At 37.4% G+C, this 21,966-nt stretch overlaps 1 protein-coding gene across 1 annotated transcript in view; it reads right to left on the bottom strand.

The window, feature by feature from the left end:
• Window positions 1-21,966, bottom strand: part of SEC24A (SEC24 homolog A, COPII coat complex component) — a 120,625-nt gene that overhangs the window by 58,252 nt on the left and 40,407 nt on the right. Inside the window, exons 5-8 of the mRNA XM_007943768.1 lie at window positions 21,220-21,380; window positions 20,787-20,959; window positions 19,864-19,966; window positions 7,353-7,479 (exon numbers count right to left, since the gene is read on the bottom strand). Coding sequence (XP_007941959.1) covers window positions 7,353-7,479; window positions 19,864-19,966; window positions 20,787-20,959; window positions 21,220-21,380 — 564 coding nt within the window. The remainder of the gene's footprint in view (window positions 1-7,352; window positions 7,480-19,863; window positions 19,967-20,786; window positions 20,960-21,219; window positions 21,381-21,966) is intronic.

Raw genomic sequence — 21,966 nt, 5'->3', positions numbered from 1 at the left:
AACCTATCCAGACTATTCATAAAGTTGCATGGTAATGCATCAAACAGTGTTTCTTTGCTATTCGTAAGGTTTTCCCTGGCCAATTATTTGAGAAGTGGATGGCCTCCTCCTTCTTCCTAGTCTGTCCCAGTCTGTAAGCTGGGCTGATACCTGTGCACCATGTGCATCTCGCTGGGTTAGAAACACCAGTGGCTCAGCCTCAAAACTCACATCAACACGTCACCACAGTAGGACAAACCAACAGACAAGTTTGTCTCCCTGTTGGCAACCTCTCGTACCACCTTTACCTGGATCCCTGCAGATGACTCCTCCTCTGTCCAGATTCTGTGCAGTATGGATTATGCCACATATTAGGGCCCCAAAATTTGCCCCTAGTTTTTCCTTGAGGAACTCTTTAGTTTAAGTTTCACATTTAAGTCTTTGATCCATCTGGAATTAGTTTTTGAGTATGATGCGAGGTACAGATATTGTTCCATTTTTCTGCAAATGGATATCCAGTTTTCCAGCACCATTTGTTAAACAAAAATTCTCTTCCCCATTTAATGGATCTAGGCCCTTTGTCAAAGATCAGCTGACCATAAGTCAATGGATCTATTACTGGGTTCTCAATTCTATTCCATTGGTCTATGTGTCTGTCATTGTACCAATACCGTGCAGTTTTGACTACTGTGGCTGTATAGTAGGTTTTGAGATCCGGCAGTGTAAGACCTCCTACTTTCTTCTTCTTCATTACTGCTTTGCTTATCCGAGGTCTCTTTCCTTTCTATATAAGGTTAGTGATTGGTTTTTTCATATCTTTAAAAAATGTTGATGTAATCTGGATTGGGATTGCAATGAATGTATAGATTGCTTTGGGAAGAATTGACATTTTCACAATGTTCAACCTTCCTATCCACAAGCATGGGATGTTCTTCCATTTATGTAGATCTCTTGTTGTTTCTTGAAGTATTTTTTTATAGTTTTATTTGTACAGGCCTTTTGTGTCCCTGGTAAGATTTATTTTCAAGTATTTTATTTGGGGGTATCTATTGTAAATGCTATTGATTTCCTTATTTCTTTTTCAGCAATTTCTTTACTGGTACAGAGGCATCCAATTGATTTTTGGATGTTGATCTTGTATCCTGCCACGATGCTAAATCTCTCAATGAGTTCCAGTAGATTTTTGACTGAGTCTGTTGGGTTTTCTAGGTATAGGATCATATCATCAGCAAATAGGGATAGGTTGGCTTCTTCCTTACCAATTTGGATGCCTTTGATTTCCCTTTCTTGCCTTATAGCCCTGGCTGAAACTTCCAGTACAATGTTGAATAGAAGTGCTGATAGAGGGCATCCTTGTCTGGTTCCTGTTCTCAAGAGGAATGGTTTCAGTCTCTCTCCATTGAATATTATGCTGCCTGTCTGTTTTACATAGATGCCCTTTATTACATTGAGGAATGTCCCTTCTATTCCTATTTTGCTGAGAGTTTTGACCAGGAATAGGTGTTAGATTTTATCAAATGTCTTTTCTGCATCAATTGATATGATCATGTGGTTCTTCTCCTTTATTTCATTTAAGTAGTGGATGATGTTGATTGTTTTCTAATGTTGAACCATCCTTGCATACCTGATATGAAATGCACTTGGTCATAATGAATAATTTTCTTGGTATGTTGTTGCAGTCTACTGGCTAGGATTTTGTTGAAGATTCTTGCATCTATATTCATGATATATTTATCAGATATTGGTCTGTAGTTTTCCTTTTGAGTGATGTCTTTTCCTGCTTTTGGTATCAAGGTTATGCTTGCTTCATAAAATTGAGTTAGGGAGGATTCCATCCTTTTGTATATTTTGGAATAGTTTGAGTAGGAATAGTGTCAGCCCTTCTCTGAATGTTTGGTAGAATTCTCCAGTGAAACCATCTGGGCCAGGCCTGTTTTTTTTTGGGGGGGTAATTTTTTGATGACCTGTTCAATTTCTTCTTTTGTAATAGATCTGTTCAAATTTTCCACATCAGTCTGTGTCAATTTAGGTAAGTGGTGTGTTTCTACAAACCTGTCCATTTCTTCCACATATTCAAATTTGTTGGAGTACAGTTCTTCACTGTATCCTGATATTATTCTCTTTATTTCAGTTGGTTCTGTTGTGATGTTACCAATTTCGTTTCTTATTCATGTTATTTGTATCTCCTCCGTCTTTTCCTTTGTTAAATTTGCTAATGGTTTGTCAATTTTATTGATCTTTCAAAAAACCAACTTCTGGTCTTGTTGATTTTTTCTATTGCTCTTCTATTTTCTGTTTCATTGATATCTGCTTGAATCTTGATTATTTCCTTTCTTCTGGTGACTATAGGTTTTTCTTGCTGTTCTTTTCCTAATTGTTGAAGATGTTGGTTTCAAGTGTTGATTTTGGCTTTTCCTTCTTTTCTGATGTGTGCATTGATTGCTATAAATTGGCCGCTTATCACTGCTTTTGCTGTGTTCCAAAGATTTTGGTACGTTGTGTTTTCATTTTCATTTGATTCAAGGAATTTTTAAATTTCAATTTTTATTTCTTCTCGTAAGCATTCTTTCTTAAGGAAGGTGTTCAGTTGCCATGTGTTTACTCTTTTTCTGTTAATCTTTCTATTGTTGTTTTCTAATTTCATAGTATTATGATCTGAGCAGATGCTTTGCAATATTTCAATGTTTTTAAATTTATTAAAGCTTGCTTTATGGCCTAACATATGGTCTATCATGAAAAATGTTCCATATGCACTAGAAAAGAATGTATATTGTGCTGTTGTTGGGTAAAGTGCCCTGCGGATGTCTATAAGGTCAAGTTAGTGGATTGTATTATTTAGCTCTCATACATCTTTGTTGAGTTTCTTTCCAGTTGTTCTATCTTTCATTGAAAGTGGTATATTAAAGTCTCCCACTATGACTGTAAAGTCATTCATTTGCCTTTTCAACTCTGTTAAAGTCTGATTTATGTATTTTGGGGTTCTTTCATTGAGTCCATAGATATTTATTATGGTTATATCTTCATGTTCAATTGGTCCTTTAATCATTATATAATGTCCTTCCTTGTCTCATATGGTGCTTTTTGTCTTAAAGTCAATTTGATCAGAAATTAATATTGCCACACCTACTCTTTTATGGTTGCCATTTGCTTGATATATCTTTTTCCAACCTTTGATTTTTAGTCTATTTTTGTCTTTGTCTCTAAGCTGTGTTTCTTGTAGGCAGCATATTGATGGGTTTTGTTTTCTTATCCAATCTGCAACTCTCCCTCTCTTGAGTGGTAAATTTAATTCATGAACATTCAGTGTAATTATTGACAAGTATGAATTGGTTGCTGTCATTTTGGACGTGTTTTTCATGGTGTCCCTGGTTTCTTTGTTCCATATTATTTTCTGTGCTGAGCTCATTATGTTTATGAATCCTGTTATCATTTCCTTTGTTGCTGTTGTTTTAGTATCTGCTGAATATTTGTGCTTGTTCTCTTTTTAATTGTGATGTGAAGGCTTATCATTTTTCTTTGAGGTTAGCCTGTGATTTATAATTTCCTCCCCAACGTTAGAACAGTCAGAACTATCTTGCAACTCTCTTGACTTCCTCACCATTTAGAAATTCTGTTAACTACACAGTATTTTCCCTCTTTTTGGTTTGTAGTTGTCCTCACTTGCCTAGTGAAGTCTCTGGTTCCCTGTTTACAATCTTGTAAGCTTATTTTACTTTGGATATGTCCACAGCTGTGGATTCTGGGTTATGTCATCTTGTTTATTAATGGTTGGTTGTTATTTGCTATTTTTGGTTATCTGTTCAAAGGACTTCCTTTAGTATCTCTTGTAAGGTTGGTCTGCTTTTAACACATTCCCTTAGTTTCTGCTTATCTGGAAATCTTCTAATTTCACCATCATATTTGAGGGACTATTTTGCCAGGTACATAATTCCTGGTTGAAAATTTTTCTCTTTCAGGGTTTTATATATATCACCATTCCATTGCCTTCTCGCTTGCATGATTTCTGCTGAGAAATCAGAGCTTATTCTTTCTGACTGTCCTTTGTAAGTGACTTTTTGTTTTTCCCATACTGCTTCCAGGATTCTTTCTTTGTCTTTGGTTTTGATGAGTTTGATGATGATATGTTTTGGTGGTTTTCTTTTGGGATCTATCCTATTTGGGGCTCACTGGACTTCCTGAATGGATATATTCTCGTCTTTCATCATATCAGGGAAGTTCTCCTCCAACAAATCTTGGACAATTTTCTCAGTGGTTTCATTTTTCTCTTCCTGTTCTGGAATTTCAATGACATGTCATTTTTCCTTTTGATGGTATCCCACATGAACCTTAGGCTTTCTTCATTTTGTTTTGATCTTTTTTCTGATTGATCCCTTTCCAAAGATGTATTCAGGTATTTGTCTTTAGTCTCATTAATTCTGTCTTCAATTCATCAATTCTACTCCTTTGCCCTTTCAATGAGTTATCTATTTCTGACAATTTAGTATTAATCTTCTGGATTTCTACCTGTAGATTTTGAATCATTTCTAATTTTTCATTTATTTTGTCATTTTGTTCTTGTATTTCCTGCAAAATTCTACTAGGGTTTTGTCTGTCTTTTCCTTGATCTGTCTCTCAATCCTTTGAAGATACCTAAAAATAATTATTTTGAATTCCTTATCAGAGAGTTCCAATGCTGATTCTTCCTCAGGGATGTGTTCTGGGTCTGTATCATGCTCCCTTGTTTCTACCACTGTATCTTGTTTTTTTGTGTGGACTGTGATGGTCTGTTGTCTGCGAGACATCGTGGCATTGTTGTATTTAGATCTCTGTTAACTTTTTGTGAAGAGCAGCCTAGGGTGAGTCAGCCTCTTCTTGATGGTTGTTTATAATTGGCCCATTGGTGGAGAAGGAAGTCATGGCTCTCACTCAGTAAGTGAAGCTGCAGGAGGTATGGATATAGTCGTGTCGTATGGGGACTTTTGTTGTCTTCCACTCAATTAGACATTTTAACAATTGAATAAGCATCAAAAAAGTAAAAGCAAATGGACAAAAAATACACTGTGCAATCACACAGGAATAGCAACAAAAAAAGAAAAAAAAAGGAATAAGAAAAAAACTGCAGTATCTGAAGACAGGGCAATAAGAGAAAAAAGGTAGAGAAGGAGAATAATGAAGGAAAAACTGGAAAAATGCAAAAAGAAAAACAAGGAATGGGGTTAACCATGAGAAAGGAAAAAGAAAATTGCAACCAGGAACAGGGAAAAGATAAAAGATGAAAACTAGAACCTGGGAGGGGAAGAATAAAGAATAATAGTAAAAAGAAGACATGTAATAATAATAATAGCAGTAGTTTTGAAACAGACAAAAACAAACTACAAAACAGAAAAAAAGAAAAAAAAAAATCAGGGCAGAGAGAGGCAGGGCACCCAGGCTCTGTTTGAGCTCACAGACTGGGATAGAATTCCTGCCAGTCCAGAAAGTGGGTCGGAGTAAGCGATGGCCGCACCTCCATTCACCAAGAGGTTGTGGGGTATTAGAGTAACAAGGAAAATGTCACGTCTTTCCAGTTATCCAGGTCCGGAATTTCCTTCAGCTTCCTGGCAAAGTGGAGCCTGTTCTTAAATCCCTGGAATCTGGGAGATCGCTGTTGCTTTAAATATCCAAAATGATCAAGTTGCTTGTAAACATTCAAGATGGCTGCACCCTCCGGATAGACAAAAGTCCACTGCCGAGCCCTCCTTCCTCTTCACTGCTTCCCTGTTTATTCCCCAGCTACCAGAGCAGTCCTCCCCGTGCAGTCCCTGACTACCAGGGCTGATTTTTAGGTTAATTCTTAGGTCCTACCATCACTCGGCAATATCCAACCTGTCTGTACCATCAGGATTGCTGCCAGACTGTAGCTCCTTGTGTCTCCTTTTTTCGTTTTTTTCATGTAAATTCTTCTGCTAGTTGGAGTTTAGTCCATTTCTATATCCTTCCCTTCAAGGCTCAGGGGTCCAGGATTATCTTCTGTATCTGTGTTAACTGGTTCCCCTTTTCTTTGTTGAAGAGGGTCTGTGCAGTCTTTCTGCCTATTCCACCATCTTACCAGAACCTCTTGATTATTTTCTTAATTAAAGGTTTATAAACAATTCAATATAGACTAAATATTAAGAGATAAATACATGTTTTTGTGTTCCACTTAAGTTTTCCACATTCTGAATGTGGGACTAAATACATCTTGCTTTTACAACTATAATCACTGTAATTTTTCTTTTCCTGCCTACTGATACCTTCTTTGTCTTAATTCCTGATAAAGCTCCTTTTCTAAAATAGCTTCAAAGGATGACAAATTCATTAAATCCAAATTATTTTCTTAATTCCCAGATTAAACTTTGTCTTCAATTTCACAATTGTACAAGGATATTGACTCATTATTTGATGTTAATATTTGACATATGAAATTCACAATCTCTGGGTGAACCTAAAGGTGTACTAAACATTATACATGCATTTTCTGGACTACAGAGTAAAAGAGTCCTTTTCCTATCCTCATTTTCTTCTATAATTAAAAAATACATATAAAGAAACAATAGAACTCATTTAAAAAAAATCTTATATTCCTCTGTTTTGCAAATGCTAATAAAATTCCTTCTAAATAGAGATCTAATCTTCAATGTATAAATAATTATACCTTTTTTTCTCTAAGGGAATTTTGCTGGGAAGGTGATATTCCTAAATATAAATTAAGCTGTGAAAGTTACTTACTGAAAGACATAATTTCCTCAATTACTGACAAAACTACATTCAACTAACCTTCTATGATTGCCTACCTCCATTCATATTACAGTGAATGAATTAGGCAGCTATTCTGTAGACTTATTTCCTTTCACCCTAGATAAAGGCAGGAGACAGCTTCTAAACAAAAATATTTTGCAAATTACTGGCTTAAACATTATCATGAAATATACCCTGGATTATATATCCAATATAGTAAATGTAAAAATGTGGTTTCAAGGTATCATCACATTTCTTGCTTAAAAAGTATAAAGCTATTTATTTTGAAGTATAAATACACAGAAAAAATTTGACTGTACTTACCTCTACGTGAAAGGATTATAGGTAAATGCTCTGGTGGTGCAGTACCTAAGGCATTTGGCTGCTAACCAGAAGGCTGCCAGTTCAAACCCACTAGCCACTCTTAGGGAGGAAGACCAGGCTATCTACTTATGTAGAGACACCACCTTGGAAACCCAAGGACAGGTCACTATGAGTCAGAATCAACTCAATGGCAGTGAGTTTGGTTTTGGTTTTTTTGAAGAGGTGTTTGGTTTCTTCAGGTTTTTTACTTCACATTTGTAGTATCTAATTTAGTACAACGAGTAAAAATTTTTTTAATGGTTCAAAATACATACCATCATTGATTCGGTAACATAAATTACACTTCCACCTCCTTTGGTCAAGAAAGCTGACGAAAGGGTTGATGTACGTCCTACATGAACGGCATCTCACAATTGTACTGGAGGTAACCACAGGCAATTGCTGAAAAGACAGAATCAATTTTTAAAGGCAGGGGTCATGTTTAAAGGTCAAACATTAACCCATTCCCCTTTCCAATAACTGTTGAAAATATAATTTTAGAGAAAACACCTATAGTAAAAAGATGTGTCCAAACTGCCACATAAAAGAATTACGTAGCTGAAACGGATCGACTTTAACCCCTATTGTTTTTCCTCAAGACTATTCTCCTTAAATTTTGCCTTTGAAAAAAAAGTATTTATTTTCTCATTAAATGTTTAATGTCGTAAAACCACAACAATAAATTTATAAAGTATAGTTTAGATTAATGGGAAAGGAAACAGGATAAAGATTCTAAAACAAATGACCAATTAGCTTATTAGTAAGTTTCTTGATGGTTCATTAAGACAATAAATACAACAAAACCAAATACCGCCAGGTCCTGCGCATTCCTTACAATCTTTGCTGTTTGAGCTCATTGTTGCAGCCACTGTGTCAATCCACCTCACTGAGGATCCTGTCCTTTCTCTATGACTCTATTTTACCAAACATGGTATCTTTCTCCAGGGAATGATCTCTTCTGATAATATGACCAAATATTAGGGAGAAAGTCTCATCATCCTCACTTCTAAGGAGCATTCTGGTTATACCTCTTCCAAGGCAGACTTGTTTGTTCTGGAAGTCCATATTCAATATGTTTAGCCAACACCATAATTCAAATGTATCATTTCTTCTTTGGTCTTCCTAATTCATTGTCCATCTACCTCATACATATGAAGCAACTGATAAAACCATGGCTTGGGTCAGAAACATTAGTCCTCAAAGTGACATCTTTGCTTTTCAATACTTTAAAGAAGTCTTTTGAAGTAGATTTGCCCCTATGCATTCCATCGTTTGATTTCTTCACTATTGTTTCCATGGGTGTTGACTGTGGATTGAAGTAAAATGAAATCTTTGAAAACTTCAATCTATTCTCTCCCTTTAACATAATCCTGTTTATTGGTATAATTGTTAGGATTTTGTTTTCTTTATGCTGAGATTTAATATATCCTGAAGGTTACAGTCTTTGATCTTCATCAGTCAGTGCTTTAAGACCTTGACGAGTTCAGCAAGAAAAGTTGTGTCATCTGCAAACTGCAGGTTATTAATGAGTCTTCCTCCAATCCTGATGCTGCCCTCGTCTTCATAAAATCAACTTCTCAGATAATTTGTTCACCATACAGACTGAATGCATAAGATAAAAGGATACAACTCTGATGCACACTTTCCTGATTATTATTGTTATTCCCTTGCTCCGTTTTGAAGGATTTCCTTTTAGTCTATGCCCAGATTCTGCATGAGCACAATTAGGTGTTCTGGAATTCCCATTAATAGCAACATTATCCATAATTTGTTATGATCCACATAGTCAAATGCCTTTGCGTAGTCCACAAAAAAAGGTAAATATTTTACTGGTGTTCTCTGCTTTCAGTCAAGATTCATCTGACATCAGTAATGGTAATCTTGTTTCATGTCCTCTTCTGAATCTAGCATGAATTGCTGGCAGTTCTCTGTTGATGTCCTCCAACAACCATTTTTAAATTATTTCCTACAAAATTTACTTGATTGTTCAATAATTTCCACATTCTGTTGGTTCACTCTTCTTTGGAAAGGGCACAAATATGGATCTCTTCCAGTCAGTTGGCAAAGTAGCTGTCTTCCAAATTCCCTGGCATAAACAAGTGAGTGCTTCTAGCCTGACATTCATTTGCTGAAACATCTCAATTAGTATTCTGTCAATTCCTAGAGCCTTGTTTTTCACCAATGCTGTCAGTACAGTTGGACTTGTTTCTTCAATAGCATTTGTTCTTGATCATATACTACCTCTTAAAGTGGCTGAATGTCAATCATTTCTTTTTGGTACAGTGAATATGTGTACTCCTTCCAACTTCTTTTGATGCTTCTTGGGTTGTTCAATATTTTGCCCACAGAATCCATCAATGTTGTAACTTGAAGCCCTCTTCAGTTCTTTTGTTTTTGCACGTTACATTATAACAGTTTACTTTAGCTTTGCAAGCCACCCTTTGAAATCTTCTGTTCAGTTCTTTTACTTCCCCATTTCTTCCATTTAGAGTAGAGTAGCTACTTTGCTTGCTTTAGCTATTCTACATTCAAGAATAAGTTTCAGAGTCTCTTCTAACATCTATTTTGGTCTTTTGCTTCTTCCATATGTTTTTAGTGAGCTTTCATTGTTTTCCTGTATGATTTCCTTCATGTCATACCACAACTCATTTGGTCTTCAGTCATTAATGTTCAATGTGCCTAACTGATTCTTGAAATGGCCTCTAAATTCAGGTGGGATATACTCAAGGTCATATTTTAACTCTTGTGGACTTGTTTTAATTTTGTCTAGCTTCAACTTAAACCTGCTGTGGTAGTTAAGGTTGTATGTCAACTTGGCTGGACCATGTTTCTGAATGGTTTAAGCAGTTGTGGTGTGGTCGTTCCCATGATGAGAGATGATGCATACATGCTTTGAGCAGCCAGCTGAAAGGGAATTTCATTAGGGATGTGGTGCGGTGTAGTAAATTACTTTGTATAGCTTTTCTACCTATAAGTCATTGTAAACTCAGTGGTGGAATGAGCAACTGAGGAGCTCCTGATTGTAAATGTTATCCATGTGAAGTATTTCTGTTGGGCGTGGCACAATACAATGTTCTGGGAAGTTCCCACTCTCTCTCAGATGCTTAGAGTTCTGATGCTATGATTGGCTAGTTTGACCACCCTTCTGGGCTCAAAAGGAGGCCTCCTGAAGGCAGAACTCTCTCTGACTGCTGGTTGAGGAAGATGTGCTGCTGAAAGAGACATGCACCCTGGAAAGAGACGCAAGAGACACGCATTGCTGAGTGAGACACCGAGGGACCAGTACTGCTGGGAAAGAGACTGTGAGAGACTGTTGGCCAAGGGACAGTGGGCTGGGAGAGAGACTGAGCATTTCTCTTGAACTCGAATTGTAGCCTGGTGCTTCTCTAATAAACCTCATAATCTGTGAGTTGTGTGTGGCCACTGCAGTGAATTATTGAACCCAGGACAGAGGTGGTGGGTGTTTTGGGAGGAACGGTTGGTGAAAGGCCTGGAGGGTGGCAGCATGCCTGGCCTTGCAGTAATAGGCCTTGGTTTACTGCTGGTAATCCTATCTTCCCCTTGTAGGGTTAGAGGAGGTCGGAACATGTGGCCTCCTTGTCGTTTTTGCATGTGGCCTGCTTCAAATATATATATGTACATCCTGGGAAAATTCAGAAACTTTCTGTTAGATCTGGATCTTGTCAGGCTGCCTGCCAATCTTGGGTACATCAGCCCTTACAGTTTCGTAAGTCAGGAAAACCTCCAGCTTGATATATGGCCTACAAACTTGGGATTTCCCACCCTCTACAGCTGTTCTGTGAGCCAACAAACTGCCATTTTGCCTGCTGATCTTGGATTTGTCATCTGCCAAAGTCAGCAGCCTACTATACTGCCAGTAGGTCTTGACCTTGTGAGCCCCTGAACCTGTGTGTGTTGGAAAAAGCCTCCAGTGTAACATCTGATGCAGGAACTTGGAACTTGCCAGCCTCTATAACTGTGTGAGCCATTTTCCTGAGATAAATTTCTCTCTATATAAAAGCATTATTGGTTTTGCTTTTCTAGAGAACCTAGCCTAAGACACTTGCATACAAGCAAGGTCCATTCCTCAGTCAGCCCTTGGCCTTGTTCTAACTAATGATATTGAGCTTCTCCATCATCTCTTTCCACATATGCACCTTTAATTGCTGATGTGGCATGACACAAAATGAGAAGGAAAAGCTGGAAACATCCATTAATAATCCAAAAAAACCCTCACTGCTGGCAAGTTGATTCTGACCCATAGCAACTCCCTTTGGGTTTCAGAGGCAGTAAATCTTTACGGAAGTAGATTGCCCAGTCTTTCTTCTATGGAGTGGCTGGTGGGTTTGAACCACCAACCTTTGGGTTAGGAGTCAAATGCCTCAAGCACAATACCATCAGAACTCCATTAATAATCAAACACATAACGTATTAAGTATTAATGTAGGAAAATTGGTCACTGCAAAAAATGAAATGGAATGTGTAAAGATCAATATCCTTGATCAGTATTAGCGAGGTGACAATGACTGGTGCTGACCATTTTGAATAAGACAATAATATAGTCTATTATGCCAGAAATGATAAATGGAAAAGGAATGGCATTGTATTCTAAGTCAAAAAGAACATTTCAAGATCTATCCTGAAGTATAGTTGTTGTTGTTGCTGTTATGTGCAGTCAAGTTGGACCCAACTCATAGCAACCCCTCCTTGGGTTTCTGAGGCGGTATCACTACGGAAGTAGATTGCCCAACCTTCCTTCCGAGGAGTGGCTGGTGGGTTTGAACCGCCAGCCTTCTGGTTAGCATCAAGTACCTTAGGCACTATGCTACCAGAGCTCCTTGAAGTACAGTGGCAGGGTAATAGCCATATGCTGACAAGGAAGATTAGTTAATATGACTGTTATTAAAATTTATGCACGAAACACTACTGCCAAAGATGAAGGAACTGAAGATTTTTACCAATTCTGCAATCTAAAATTGATCAAAGATCCAATAAATATGCACTGATAATTATTGGTGACTGGAATATGAAAGTTGGGAAAAAAGAACAAGTATCTGTAGTTGAAAAATATGGCCTTGGTGATAGAAATGATGCCAGAAATCACATGATAGAATTTTGCAAGACCAGTAACTTTTTTTTTTTCAATTGTTATTTGGATGAAAGTTTACAGAGCAAATTCACTTTCCATACATCAGCTCACATATACTTTGTCTCAATAACACTGACTGTAATCTCCCACAATGCAACAGCTCCTCTCCCACCTCCTCCCCATAGTTACCTCTTCCCTGTATCCTTCCCTCCCATGCACTCCTGCCCCTAAGCTGTCTCCCTGTGTATATACAGCCCTTCTATTCTTCCATGATTGATCTCTCCAAGGAGTGTATCTACCTAATGTGAATGTTCAGCTCATATGCCTGTCTTGTTAGGCTGGAAGCCACAAGAGTGGATTCAATTGCAGACCTGAAGGGCAGCTAGGGGCCACAGTCTCAGTGGTTGGATCAGGTTCTATCAGACCAGCAAATCTGGTACGCCTCCCCCATCTTTTTTTTAAAAAAATGATTTTGAGGTTTGTTCTACGTTGTTCTCCCACTCCATCAAGGATCTCCTGCATAGATTCCCCTCCAAGTGGTTGACAGTGGTAGCTGGGCACCATCTAGTTCTTCTGGTCTCATACGTGTATAGGCTAAGGATCGCATGGTATACCACCTGTCTGGACTAATTGTTTCATTGCACAAGACCAATAATTTATTCACTGAAAATATCATTTTTCAACAACATCAATGGCAACCATACGAGTAGACCTTATCAAATGGAACACACAGGACTCAAATCAAGCCTCACTTGTTGCTGTCGTTATTGTCACTAGGTGCCGTCAAGTCAGTTCCGATTCATAGCAGCCCTATGTATAACATAACAAACCACTCGTGGTCCTGTGCCATCCTCAAAATCACTGCTATGCTCAAGTTCATCATTGCAATCACTGTGTCAAACCATCCAGTTGAGAGTCTCCTCCATTTCTGCTGACCCTCTACCAAGCATGGCATCCTTCTCCAGGAACTAGTGCCTTCTGATAACATGACCTAAGTATGAGAGATGAAGTCTGGCTAATGTTGCTTCTGAGGAGCATTCTGGTTGCATTTCTTTCATGATCGATTTGTTCATTCTTCTGTGAGCCAGTATTATTATTTTTAATATCCTTCGCCAACATCACAATTCAAATTCATTAACTCTTCTTCAGTCATCCTTATCCACCGTCCAGCTTTCACATGCATATGAGGCTGTTGAAAATTCCAGGGGTTGGGTCAGCCACACCTGAGTCTTCAAAGTCACATCTTTGCTCTTTAACACTTTAAAATGGTCTTTGCCATCAGATTTGCCCAATGCAATATGTTGTTTGATTTCCTGACTGCTGCTTCAATGGGCGTTGACTGTGGATCTGAGTAAAATTAAATTCTTGAAAACTTCTATGTCTCCTCCATTTATTGTGATGTTGTTTATTGGTCCAGTTGTGATGATTTTTTTTTTTCTTTATGTGGTGGTATAATCCGTAATGAAAGCTATAGTCTTTGATCTTCATTTCTAACTGCTTCAAGCCCTCTTCACTTTCAGCAAGCAAGATTGCATCATCTGCATATTGCAACTTGTTACTGAATCTTCCACCAATCCTGATGCCAAGTTCTTCTTCATACAGTCCACTTTCTCAGAATATTTGCTCAGCATATATTAGATTAGATAAGAATGATGAAAGGAGACAATCTTGATGCATATCTTTCCTAATTTTAAACCATGCAGTATCCCCTTGTTCTGTTTGAACAACTACCTTTTAGGTCCTTATACAAGTCCCTTACAAGCACAATTAAGTGTTCTGGAATCCCAATTCCTTGCAATGTTATTCATAATTTGTTATGGTGCGCATAGTTGAATGCCTTTGCATAGTAAATAAAACACAGGTAAACACCTTTCTGGTATTCTTTTCTTTTAGCCAAGATCTATCTAACATCAACAATGCTATCTCTTGTTTCACATCCTCTTCTGAATGCTGCTTGAATTTTGGTCAGTTCCATGTCAATGTACCAAGGCCCATTTAGTACACATAAAACAACTATTATAATGTAAGGTAAGGCAAAATCATATTTGAATATTCAATTAAGCTTTGCAATCATGCTATTTAAAATTAAACTTGCACATTAAAATTTCAAGTTTTAACACCAAAAATTGGCAAAGACAATAATATCCAATCACCAACAGATGTTTGCTTTGGGGAAAGTCACACCATTCAGACACTGATACTCTTAAGGGTATATAGCCCAAGCTAAGGTCCCAGAGGGGAGACAGGACCCACTCCCAAAGGCAGGAAAGGGAAGGAATGCTGGGGATGACAAAAGCTGCAGGATTCAGGTAGGAATAAGTAAGGGTAGGGCAGAGAGGTTTCCAACAACTAATGCAAATGAACTTGTCTGTCAGTTTGTCATACCATGGTAGTTTGCACATTGGTGTGAGGCTTGAGGATGTGCCACCGGAGTTTCAAACATCAGCAGGGTTGTATATGGTGCACAGGTTTCAATGCAGCTGTGCAAGTAAATCTTACTAAAGATAATTCAAAATAGTTGCAGCAGTTTATCGACAGAGAACTTCCAGAAATGCAAGCTAGATTCAGAAGAGGATGTGGAATGAGGGATATTATTGCTGATGTCAGATGGATCTTGGCTCAAAGTGAAGAACACCAAAAAGATGTTTACTTGTGTTTTATTGACTATGCAAAAGCATTTGATTATGTGACTCATAACAAATTGTGGATAACACTGAGAAGAATGGGAATTCCAGACACTTAATCGTACTCATGAGGAACCTATACATAGACCAGGAGGCTGTTGTTTGAACAGAACAAGGGGACACTGCATGGTTTAAAATCAAGAAGGGAGTGCGTCAGGGTTGTATCCATTCATCATACTTATTCAATCTATATGCTGAGCAAATAATCTGAGAAGCTAGACTATATGAAGAAGAACGTGACATCAGGATTGGAGGAAGAATCATTAACAACCTGTGACAGGCTGATGACACAACTTTGCTTGCTGAAAGTGAGGATGACTTGAGGCAGTTGCTGATGAAGATTGAAGAATACAGTCTGCAGTATGGATTACATCTCAATATAAAGAAAACAAAAATCCTCACAACTGGACCTATAAGCAGCATCACGATAAATGGAGAAAAGATTGAAGTTGTCAAAGACTTCACATTACTTGGTTCTATAATTGATGCCAATGGAAGCAGCAGTCAGGACATCAGACGACATACAGCATTGGGCAAATCGTTTGCAAAGGACCTCTTTCAAGTGCTAAAGAGCAAAGATGTCTCCTTGAGGACTAAGGTGTGCCTGACACAAGCCATGGTGTTTTCAATCCCCTCATATGCATGTGAGAGCTGGACAAAGAAGAAGGAAGTCCGAAGAAGAGCTGATGCTTTTGAGTTGTGGTGCTGGCGAAGAATGCTGAAAGTACCATGGACTGCTAAAAGAACTAACAAGTCTATCCTGGAGGAAGTACAGCCAGAATGTTTCTTGGAGGTGAGAATGGCCAGACTTCGTCTCACCTACTCTGATCATGTTATTGGAGGAGACCATTCACTGAGAAGAATGTCATGCTTCATAAGGTGGAGGATCGACGAAAGAGGGGAAGGCCCTCAATGAGATGGACTGACATAGTGGCAGCGGCAATGGGCTCAAATACAGCAAGAACTGTGGAGCTGGCGCAGGACTGGGCAGTGTTTTGTTCTGCTGTGCATAGGGTCACCATGAGATGACTCAACGACACCTAACAATAAAGAACAAAGGTCCTAGATCCTTAGTACAAATGTGTACCAGCTTCCTTAAACATCCAATTTTACTCCAAGGATGGCAGAACTGCAGAACTGAGTACAATATTTTAACGGGTAAATAATTTACAACTTTTTAAAGCAGTATGTTCATTCATTTACTTTCTTTTAGTTATTTGTTCAGTATCTCTTAAATTTTTTTCAACAATAAGTTTGACTACTCATCTGTTAGTCTGTCATACTTTGGTGGCTTTCATGTTACTGTGATGCTAGAAGCTATGCTATCAGTATTTCAAATACCAGCATGGTCACCCATGGTGGACATGGTTCAGTGGAGCGTCTAGACTAAGAAGGCTAGTAAGGAGGACATGGCCAGGTCCACTTCTGAAAAAATGAATACCTTATGAATAGTAGGGAAACACTGTCTGATACAGTATCAGAAGATGAGTCCCTCAAGTAGGAAGGAACTACTTTGGTACAACTGGGGAAGAGCCATCCCCTCAAAGTAAAGTCAACCTTAATGATGTGGATGGAATAAAGCTTTAGGGATTGATGTGGCATGACTGAAATAAGACACAGCAGCAAATATCCATTAATAATCAGAACATGGAATGTATGGAATAGAAATCTAGAAAAATTAGAAGTTGTAAAAAATGGAATGGAATGCATAAAAATTGAAATCCTTGGCATTGGTTTGCTGAAATGGTCAGGTACTGGCCATTCTGAATCAGGCAATCAAATGGTCTACTATGCCAGAAATGACCAATTCAAGAGGAATGGTGCTGCATTCATTGTCAAAAAGAACATTTTAGGATCTGACAGTACAATGCTGTCAGTGACAGCATAATATCCATACACCTACAAGGAAAATAAGTTAATACTCTTGTTACTCAAACTTATGCACCAACCACTAAAGCCAAAGATGAAGAAACTGAAGATTTTTATCAACTTCTGTAGTCTGAAATTGGACAAATATTTATTAATAATTACTGGTGATTGGAACGCAAAAGCTGGAAACAAATATTCAGAAAAGTATTTGGAAAATATGGCCTTGATGACATGATGATGAAATGATGTCAGAGATAACAACAGAATTTTGTATGACCAATGACTTATTCATTGCAAATACCTTTTTTCAGTAACATAAATGGCGACTACACTTGTGGACCTCACTGAATGGACTATGAGGGAATCAAATTGACTACATCTGTGGAAAGAGAAAAGAGTAGCGCAGTGCCTAAGATGTTTGACTGCTAACCAGAAGGTTGGTGGTTCAAACCCATCAGCCACTACGTGGAAGGAAGATGGACAATCTACTTCTGCAAAGATTTACCACCTCAGAAACCCAATGGGGGTAGCTATGAATCAGCATCAACTCTACAGCAGTGGGTTTATGGAAAGAGACAATGGAGAAGCTCAATATCATCAGTCAGAACTAGACCAGGCAGCCTCCTATGCAAGCTTAAGTTGAAGCTGAAGAAAATTCAAATAATTCCATGAGAGCCAAAACCTTGAGAATCAATATATATCAATACCTTGAGTATATGCTACCTGAATTTAGAGACTATCTCAAGAATAGATTTGATGCATTATACACTAGTGACTGAAGACCAGATGAGATGTGAGACAACATCAAGGTTATCATACATGAAGAAAGCAAAAGGTCATTAAAAAGACAGGAAAGGATGTCAGAAGAGATTCTGAAATTTGCTCTTGAATAGAGGAGAGTAGCTAAAGCAAATGGGAGAATGATAAAGTGAAAGAGTGGAACAGAAGATTTTAAACTTCAGCTTGAGAGTACGAAGTCATTTCATTATAATGAAATGTGCAAAGGCCTAAAGCTGGAAACTCAAAAGGAAAGAACGTGCTTGGCATTTCTCAAGCTGAAAGAACTGAAGAAAAAATCCAAGCCTCAAACTGGGATACTGAAGGATTCTATGGGCATTATACTGAACAATGCAGGAGAAGATGGATGGAATACACAAACTCATTGTACTCATTGGTCAATGTTCAACCATGTCAGGAGATGCCATGTATCCAAGAATCAATGGTATTGAAGGAAGAAGTCCAAGATACACTAAAGGAATTGGAGAAAAATAAGGCTCAGGGAACTGATGGAATACCCATTGACATGTTTCAACAAACAGATACAGCACTGGAGGCACTCAACTGGTTTATGCCAAGATATTTGGAAGATAGCTACCACCCAACTGACTAGAAGAGATCCATATTTGTGCCCATTCCAAGAAAAGATGTTTCAAAAAAATATAGAAATTACTGAATAATATCATTAATGTCACACACAAATAAAATTTTATTGAAGATAATTTTAAAATGGGTACAGGAGTACATTAACAGTGAACTGCCATAAACTCCAGATGGATTCAAAAGAGGGTGTGGAACAAAGGATAACGGTGCTGATGTCAGCTAGATCTTGGCTAAAAACAAAGAATACCAGAAACATGTTTACCTGTGTTTTACTGACTATGCAAAGGCATTCAACTGCACAGATCACAGCAAATTATGGATAATATTATGAAGAATAAGAATTCTAGAACATTTCATTGTACTCATTTGGAACCTGTACATAGACCAGAACAAGGGGATACTGCATGGTTTAAAATCAGGAAGGGTGTGCATAGGGGTTGTATGATTTCACAATATTTATTCAATCTGTATGCTGAGCAAATAAACCCAGAAGCTGGACTCTATGAAGAAGAGCATGACATCTGGATTAGAGAAAGACTCATTAGCAATGTGCAATATGCAGATGACACAACGTTACTTGTTGAAAGTGAAGAAGACTTCAAACACTCACTGATGAAAATCAAAGACCATAGCCTTCAGTATGGATACTTCAACATATAGAAAACAAAAATCCACACCACTGGATAATAAGCAACATCATGATAAACACAGAAAAAATTGAAGTTGCCAAGTATATCATTTTACCTGGATCAACAATCAACTCCCATGGAAGCAGCAGTCAAGAAATTAAGCGACATATTCCACTGGACAAATTTGCTGCAAAAGACTTCTTTAAAGTATTTAAGAGCAAGGATGTGATGTATATGAACTGCTGTATGGGCAAATTTGCTGCAAAAGACTTCTTTAAAGTGTTTAAGAGCAAGGATGTGATGTATATAAACTGCTGTATGGAAAACGAATTTGCTCTGTAAGCTATTACCCAAATCACAATAAAAAAAAATTTTAAGAGCAAAGATGTGACTTTGAAGACTAAGGTGCACCTGTCCCAAGCCATAGTATTTTTAATAGCCTTATATATCATGTGAGAGTTGGATGATGAATAAGGAAGATCACAAAAGAACTGATGCATTTGATTTGTGCTATTGCTGAAGAATACTTTATGCACCATGGACTGCTAGAAATTGAATAAAAAAGTCTTTCTTAGAGGAAGTACAGCCAGAATGTTCCTTAGAAATGAGAATGGTCAGACTTCATTTCACATGTCTGGTCATTTGCCAGAAGGGTACAGTCCCTGGAGAAGGATATCATGGTGGGTAAAGTACAAGGTCAGCGAACAAGGTCAGGATCCTCAACAAGCATGGGAGGGAAGGACACAGGGAAGAGGACGGGGAGGAAATGGGAGGAGAGCTGTTGCACTGTGGGAAATTGCAATGTCATGAGATAAGTGTATTGAGCTGTTGTATGGAAAGTGAATTTATTCTGTAAACATTCACCCAAATCACAATAAAAATTTTAAAAAAAAAAAAAAAAGACCCTCAATGAGATGGACTGACACACTGGTTGGAACAATGTGCTCAAGCAAGGATTCTGAGGATGGGGCGGAATAGGCAGTCTTTCATTCTGTTGTATATATGGTCACTATGAGTCAAGATCTACTTGATGATGGAACCTAACAACAACAACGTTATTTTGTACTGTTACAGAAAATTCCTCACCACTAAGATAATTTTCCACAAGAGATACTGTTTTAGTAGTGAAACATACCACTAGGTCTTTGAAAGGATGAAGCAGCAGCCCCAATGGAAGTTTGGCTTTATTCAGTAAGGCCTGAGTCTGAGGAATGTTAGTCAGGGTGCATCGAAATAACCTACATGAAAGTAAAAATCATCTGTCAGTTGTTGCTGATTATTTTTAGACTAAAGAAAATTTTTCAGGTTTTTAAAATTTTTAAGATTTGAACACTGAATCAGATAACAAATGAAAAATTTCAATAGATACTCTGAAATTTTCCCTCATTAAAATATTTTAGTCTAGGTCCTATTCAGAAATAGAGAGTAGACAGTTATACCTCTATATTCTTTAACTAAAATACAGTCTCTTCATGTCTTGCTCATAAAACAGTCTAGATTTTCTTTATGTAAGTATAGATTACAGTGGAATTAAAAGAGAATGACCCAAATTTGAAAAGTCAAAGCTAAGTTTATTGCTGAACTCAGTTTTGCTGAAGGTTATAAAAGAACTATTTTAAAGTAACAAAGTTCAATTCACCAAAAAGTCTTCTTCAAATACATTTAAACTTAGAGTACATTTTTAAGGAGAAAAGAGTATTATAAAAATGTTTGATATAAAACGCAATTTAAAATGAGACCAATTGAAAGATTATATAGAATCAAATCCCTGTACTTTTGACTTTCTTTGAAGACTGTAGCTACCATAATAATAATGACAGCCTCATTAGAGCAGTTCTCATCGAATAATAAGCACCACAATCAGGTTACAGGTTACATCTGATTTCTTGACTTAGACTATTTCAAAGCTCAATGAATTCAGCAAGTACAGAATTTTGTTTTCTTGAGGCAGAACTACTTTCATAAATTAATATAGTTGTGCAGCTTGTTTATAATAAAACAGGAAGCTAAAAAAAAATCTGAAAAACTTTCATTAAGAAATTCTGTTTAAAGACTTACTCTGGGTTACAGTTAAGTTTCTGGATGTCTTCATGCAAATTTGGAACTGGAGGCTGCAAAGGTGTTGATGGAAGCATGTTTCTTTCTTGAAGAAGATTGATAACTCTTAGACCTTCTGGATGTAGATTTAACACACTCATGCTTGCAGTTAAATGATTAGCACCTAAGGGAGGCTACAGACAAATCATTTCTAAGTAAATACCTTGGAATGTCTTCAGATGAAAACAAGTGTGTAACAGCTTGGTTACTTAATTCTTTGTAAGTGACAAAAGTGTGATCTATATTCTTGTAAATTTTTTGGTTCGGAAGAATGTAAAAGAACAAAGGTGTTATGAAATACTCATTAATATTCTAATTGATTATAAAAATATCCAATATAACTTTCTAAAACTTACCAAAAAGAAGGAGATAGGGGAAAAAACAGAAAGTTTACCTGAGTAAAGGCCTGTGGCCCACTTGGGTAATTCAAGGAAGAGGATGGCATTCCAGTTGTATTAGTTGGTGTTGTGTTCTGATAACCAGGTGGTAAGGAAGGATACGAATATCCAACATTTCGGCTCATTTTGGGATTCTTATTAGTAACCTGTGGTGTTGCTAGAAACAAGGTAACTTTTAAGTTCTATTTTATACTCCAGAATACTTCAAATCAACACATTAAAAACCTGATATTATAACTCCAGAATCTTCTGGATAATTTAATATTTTGATCTATCAATTCTGTGTAGGACAAACACCGTTGTTATTCTTATGTGCTGTCGAGATGGACCCGACTTATAGAGACCCCTCCTTGGGTTTCCAAGGCGGTATCACAATGGAAGTAGATTGCCCAACCTTCCTTCTAAGGAGTGGCTGGTGGGTTTGAATCCTAGCCTTTTGGTTAGCAGTCAAATGCCTTAGGCACTACTACCAGAGCCCCTAAGACAGACACTAGTAATAATTATTTAGTACATTAAACATATTACCTAGTTAATGTAACATATAACTATAAACATGCAAAGAATAAGTTTAGTATAATAAATAATAAGTTTAGTTAATTTACTTTCTTTTTTTTTAATTTTATTTTGATTTGGGTGAAGATTTACAGGGTAAATTCACTTTTCATACAGCAGTTCACATATACTTTGTCTCATGTCATTGACCAAAATTTACAATGCAACAGCTCCCCTCCCACTTCCTCCCC

The sequence above is a fragment of the Orycteropus afer genome, unplaced genomic scaffold (genome assembly GCF_000298275.1).
Source record: "Orycteropus afer afer isolate SDZICR_OR568_19922 unplaced genomic scaffold, OryAfe1.0 scaffold00112, whole genome shotgun sequence".
Classification (NCBI taxonomy): domain Eukaryota; kingdom Metazoa; phylum Chordata; class Mammalia; order Tubulidentata; family Orycteropodidae; genus Orycteropus; species Orycteropus afer.
The sequence above is the reverse complement of the archived record's forward strand: the minus strand, read 5'-3'. Positions and strand labels throughout refer to the sequence as shown.